This window comes from Eumetopias jubatus, unplaced genomic scaffold (assembly GCF_037043125.1).
Source record: "Eumetopias jubatus isolate StellerSeaLion01/CBP00866 unplaced genomic scaffold, mEumJub1_p1.0 scaffold_4, whole genome shotgun sequence".
Taxonomy (NCBI): domain Eukaryota; kingdom Metazoa; phylum Chordata; class Mammalia; order Carnivora; family Otariidae; genus Eumetopias; species Eumetopias jubatus.
The window spans coordinates 52240977-52246976 of record NW_028274810.1 but is presented as its reverse complement, the minus strand read 5'-3'; the positions used below and the strand labels follow the sequence as shown (position 1 = coordinate 52246976).

General features: G+C 42.8%; 1 protein-coding gene across 2 annotated transcripts in view; it reads right to left on the bottom strand.

Moving 5' to 3' along the window:
• Positions 1–665: 665 nt before the first annotated feature.
• Positions 666–6000, bottom strand: part of SLC35D1 (solute carrier family 35 member D1) — a 45812-nt gene continuing 40477 nt past the window's right edge. For both annotated transcript variants that reach the window (XM_028102507.2, XM_028102506.2), the window contains one exon: positions 666–2533. In XM_028102507.2, coding sequence (XP_027958308.1) covers positions 2425–2533 — 109 coding nt within the window. In that variant the 3' untranslated portion in view covers positions 666–2424. The remainder of the gene's footprint in view (positions 2534–6000) is intronic.

Genomic DNA, 6000 nt, shown 5'->3' with positions numbered 1-6000 from the left:
GCCTAATAGCTCTAGACACATCCAGAGGCCTTTCATGATGAGAAATTCTACAACTAAAATTATTTCTAAGGTCAAAGTTCCCTCCATGTGGCTTGGTAGGAGGAGGAACAGAACCACTAAAATTAACTCTCACGGTGCCTTTCCACCTTATCCGGGCAAAACCAGGCAGCGGCAGGAAACATTCACAGCCAGAGTTCACACCAACTGAGGCCAACCTGGAAGCTAGATAGAAGCTCTGGCACCACTGTCCCTAATTTGCAAAGCGTATTCCTCTCTGACTCCACATTCAACCAAGCACTTGCCTCCTTGAAAGAGCTCAAGCTGACTCAGCTGGCACCCCCATTTCCTCACTCTCAAAGGAAAAGGGCAGTTAATCAATGGCAGAATGGTTCAACAGGAGAAACATGAATATTTACTTCTTAGCAAGTCACCTACTTCCTCTGAGTCTTGTTTTTTTATTGGTAAAACAGAGACAAGAAAAACCACCTGGCGTAAGATAATATCCTATGCCCCACCCCAGAATTTTCTCAGATCAGATGACCCTAAAAAAAGGGAGCCTTGGGAGCTTTTAGCTTGGAAGTTGGCCATGAGGCTAATTCTAGGGACCCAATACCACTGGTCAGGCTTTAGTAAAGACAAATCCAAATACAGGAAACACACGAATATGAAAATAACCTCAATATAATTTTTTAAAAATAAAAAGAAATCAAAACCTTCCAGGCCTGTTAAGCCATCAAAATACTAATTGTTTGGATCAATAGAGCCCTGTGGGTTCCAAACCCAGCGAAAGAGAAGTTAGTGTGTACCAGTGCAAAAGTACCCAGTCTCTTCTGCACTGACTGCACAACCAGCCTGTGCAAACACTCAGACCCAAAGTCGAGGGATGTCTCTGTGCCAGCTCACAGCGCTGTGTGTGAGGGAAGCCCCTCCTGCCCAGAGAGGCAATTCAGGCAATGCCCATTCACAGCTGCTCTCCCAGGAGGTAACGGAAGTCGTGAGAGAAGCTGACATGCCCAGGGGACACCAGACGTGGGTGAGAGTATCCAGAGGAGACGGCTACGCTCATGCCATTTAAGCTCTAATGCTGACACCCAGACAAAGACCAAGGCTTGACAATACAGAAACATCTGAACAGGCTTTCCCCTCAAACCAATACATTCAGGAATGTAAGGCCTAGTTGTGTTAATTCAAAGAGGAGTAAAAAGAATAGCAACCAAACCCAGAGGAGGGAAGCACAGGAAAGAGATGGTGGCCACCTTGCTGGCCTGCCATTCTCCCTCAGAGAAGAAGGGCTGAGCTGCATGGTTTACAAAATGCAGCTCTCCATACGACTCTTGATCTTGGGGTCATGAGTTCAAACCCCACATCGGGTACAGAGTTAAAAAAAAAAAAATTAAAAAAAACCTGTTAAATAAATAAAATGCAGCTCTTCACATGCATGTCATCTCATGTTGTAGCATCTGGTTTCACCACTGTGGGGTAGGTAAGGGCAGGTGCTTCCAAGCCCATTTACAGACTTGCAGTTTCTAAGAGCTGAAAAAAATTTCTGTGACTTGTTCAGAACTTCTGAATGGATCATCAAGTTAAGTTTTCTTTCTTAACCCTCGGTCACAACAGCAGGAGTGAGATCATTCAACTACCTCCAAAAACATCTCTATACCCCCAGCACTTAGCATAATGCCAGGTACATATTACATACCCAGTACATTTGAGCTGAATGAATGAATCCTACAGATGAATAAATGAGTAAGAGGCCTACTTTCTCCATCCCTTCATTATCGCCATCCTACACAACAAAGAAGGAATAGCATAATTTCAAGGGATGCACTGTGCCCATCCCAGGGGTTCTCAGGGAAGCCAACATGGAGACCAATACAACTTCAAAGCCCACATAGTTTTTTAGTGCCAAAGCTGTCTTTAGCAAAGGCAGTGATAATATCCTTATGAAGAAAATGCAATTGTTAAGAAATAAAATTTAAAAAGGAGAAATTTTAGATACTTGGCTGCATTTCCAGGAGAGGGAAGGCTAACCTCCCTCTATATGCAGCAACAATTTGAATGAGGAGGCTCCAGTTGGAGCACTGTATATATGAAGCTTCTAAGGGACACCTGGATATCAAACTATGGGATACAATATTTTCAAAACACCAATGTTTCACTGTCGGCATAAAAGAAATAAATTAAAAAGCCCGGTACATTTTCCAGTTTGATATAAATTAATTCCAATGGCATATTTAAAATAGAGTCAATTATAAGTTTCTCTCATAAAATTTTAAAAGGCAGCAATCAATCCTCAGATTGTACAAGTGCAAAGGAATGGTTATTTTCTCCATAATCAAGACACCCCTCAGTGTCTGTGTAAGAATTGCCAGTGTTCTCAGTTGATCAAAAACTTGGGCCTACGTCGTCGAAGCAATCCTCTGGTCATACTGCTCCTTTCCCCTTAATGTCCAGCTTGTTACTGGTCTCTGACTGTTTGCTCAACTGCTCTTCAGAGAAAGTGATGTAGGAATACACCAGGCTCCCAGCAATACTGCAAAAACAGAAAACCACCATCAGGGAGGAAAGAAGGAAGGAATGGCGAATGTATGGGAGACTAGTGTTGAGGGCTGGAGTTACCATCATAAATCAACAGCATGTAAAATTAAAACACATGTAGTGTTTCCAGCTACCAAACTAGAGACGCTCCCCCATCATGGTATCGTGCACTGTTGCCAATGCTCTGAGGAAATGGGTGTGTGTGTGCACACCTGCCGGCAGGTGTGCCAATTTTATACCACCCTTCTGGAATACCATTTGTTGAAAGAAAAAACCTTTGAATTCTGCTTATCCTTTGACAGAGCAATCTACTTCATGGAGAGAATTGTGTACATCTTCATAGACTTACCAAGAAAGAGTTTACCACAAAATTTATAATAGCAGAAAATTAGATAAAGGGTAAATGTCCCAAGAGGGAATTACATAAATTCATACAAGAGAATATGATGTATCTCATAATATAAAACAAAAACAGCAATGACATCTTAAATGAAAAAATAATCTCACAAAACATCAAGTATTGTCTAATCCCATTATTAAACATGAATATGTACATTGATATGCATCAGAATAAAGTCTAGAGAGAACACAAGAATATTAATGGTTGTTACATCTAGATGGTGAGATCACAGGTGATTTTTATTTCTATTTTCTGTATTTTAAAAAATAATCATTCAAGACAAAGAAATGTAATTTTTAGTAAGAATAAAAAACATCCCAATTAGTAAGTAAACATGCAGACCCTGGGGGATTCAGAGCTAGTTTCTCTCTGACCAGAATCAAGTTCACAGTGGAGAACCTATCACCTGAGCCCTCAGCCTCTGAGTTGCTTTCTGGTACCCCTCACTCGTCCACCACACTGACCACCGGGAGGGAAGGCGTGCATGAGGGACAGCGATTACACTTGTCTATTCTCTGTGACGACCTCAAACCCACATGGGATACACAGCCCCCTGCCCCATTAACTAACTGAAAGTAAGCTGGGGGAGCTCACAGAGACACTCGAGACTCTTCTGACCTGCTCTTCTGCTAAGCCTGACACCTGTGACTCTCTTGGGTCTCCAGTTGGCATCTTGGCCCAGACTCTGCTTTCAGATGTTCCTCCTCCTGGATCTGGCCCCCTACCTTTTGCCTGACCACTTGACTCATGAACTTGCACCTTATTTGAAATTAGTTCTGTTCTTGGGGCGCCTGCATGGCTCAGTCAGTTGAGCATCTGCCTTTGGCTTGGGTCGTGATCCCAGGGTCCTGGGATCGAGTCCCACATCGGGCTCCCTGCTCAGAGGGGAGCCTGCCTTCTCCCTTTCCTTGCCACTCCTGCTCTATCTGTATCTCCCTCAAATAAATAAAATCTTGAAAAAAATAAAAAAGACTTTAGTTCTATTCTCCTCTAGGCTTTGGGATTCCAGCCCCATACCAGCTGCAGCAGGGTAAGAGATGCCTCGCTCCTGCAAATAAGGAAGCAGTATCAGGCAGTCACAGCACTTAATCATCAAATTGCGACTGTTTGCTAAAGTCTACTACATGTCAAACATTTATCATACATCTGTCATTGCAAGATTCTTGCAAAGTACAATATCCCTGGCAAGGTGCTCATTTTGAAGATAAAGAAACTGAGTTCCAGAGTCCTAAGATAACTTGCTCAGGGTCACAAAACATCCTAATAATGGATCAGAATAAAACCCATGTCAATCCTATTATCTCCATTGACACAGCTTCCTCCCTTATGACCCCCTGCTCCACTTGATAGAAGAGATGCTGGTCCTTATTTTGTTCCCATCTGCTTACAAATTTCTAAGGCCTCACTCTTAGCTCTACCAGGTCCTCTGCACTGGCCTGACACTACGTAGCAGTACAAAAAACATCTGCGCCGGCCCAAAGACAGCAGCCTCATGAATCCAATCTCGGTGCCAGTTTCATAAGCGTCTTTTCCTTCATCTGGTTGTTTTTTTCCATTTCTTTTTCTTTCTTTTCTTTCTTTTTAGAGAATGTGATCTCTCAGACTCTTCTAGAAACTCTTCTGGTTTTCTAGTGCATCAAGTCAATGACTTCCCTGGGAGCTGGGCTAGGACCCAAGGAGATGGCTTACTGGAGCCTGACAGAATCTCAACATTCTCTGAGGTTCACACATACATCTACAGGACAAAGTTCCCTTCGCCTCCAACCCCACCTCCTCCACACACAAAGTAGGATTGCTCCTTTCTTTCTTTCATGCTATCCTCTAGGGTCCTCCTCCCACAACAACCTTAAACAATGCTTTATTTTTTCTGTCAAGACAATCTCTGATGTTTATATTAAGCTGATTTCACTTGGAGAGAAATAATGGAGCAGTGTAGGACTGAAGAAAATGAAGAATAGCCTGGAATTTCTTCTAGGCCTCATCCTGATGATGATCCTGGACCCTATACATCCCTAGCATAGTTAGCGTAATGAAAAAGCATGGACTTTGTGGAGTTAGGTCTTGGTTCAAATCTTGAATAATACTGCTAGCTCTGTGCCCCTTGGCAAATTTATTAATTTCTCTGAGATTCTATTTCTGTATTAATAAAATAATACTCTCTATAAATGAGATCACATACATAAAGAAGCCAGGCCCTAATCCTGGCACATGGTAAACAATCAGGAAATATAGATTCCTTCCCCTCCCTCCCGTCGGCCCTGCTACTCACAGACTAGAGGAGGGCGCACTGTTAACAGAAGTAGGGTGGTACCATATGGAGAAGTAACCTCATGCCAGAAGGGGGCGCACTGTTAACAGAAGTAGGGTGGTACCATATGGAGACGTAACCTCATGCCAGAGGAGGGCGCACTGTTGCCATGAAGTTGAATAACCAGAACACAGAGACTGCTGTTCTAAACTCGGGAGATGAAAGAGCACAGACTTTTTCAAATCCGTACAAATTCCAACATGAGGCAATAACAAAAGATTTTTCATCTCTTTATTCCTGACTTTATTATCACATATTCACGTTTTCAGAAGTGGCCATTTCCAAATTGCCTGAAGAGAACTGAGTATCCGTCCACAAGGATCCTGTGTGCCGAGCAGTGGTGAATTGATGCCTTGGAAGGGAATCTAAATTGCTTCCAAGCAGCTCTGGGCATGTGGGCAAGCTTCAAGGAGGGCAAGAGGAGGGTGGAGAAAAGAAAGGGAAAAGCCCAGACTGGAGCAGGGGCGCGTGGGGGGGGGGGGGTTGCTATATGAACCTTTATACATCACTACAAAATGGTTGGGAATTAGGATCTTCTATGACTTCAAACAAAAAAACTTCTCCATCTATTGGTTCCGTAAATATTCACATTAAAGATGGTGACTTCTGATATTCTGGACTTGTTATTTATATATTTGACCATCCTAAATATTCATTTTTTAAAATCTCAAGCAATTTTCCAACCCGCCTAATATTCAGATCACAGACCACCAACTGTTAATTCACTGACCCTGCCGTGACAGACACAGCCAGG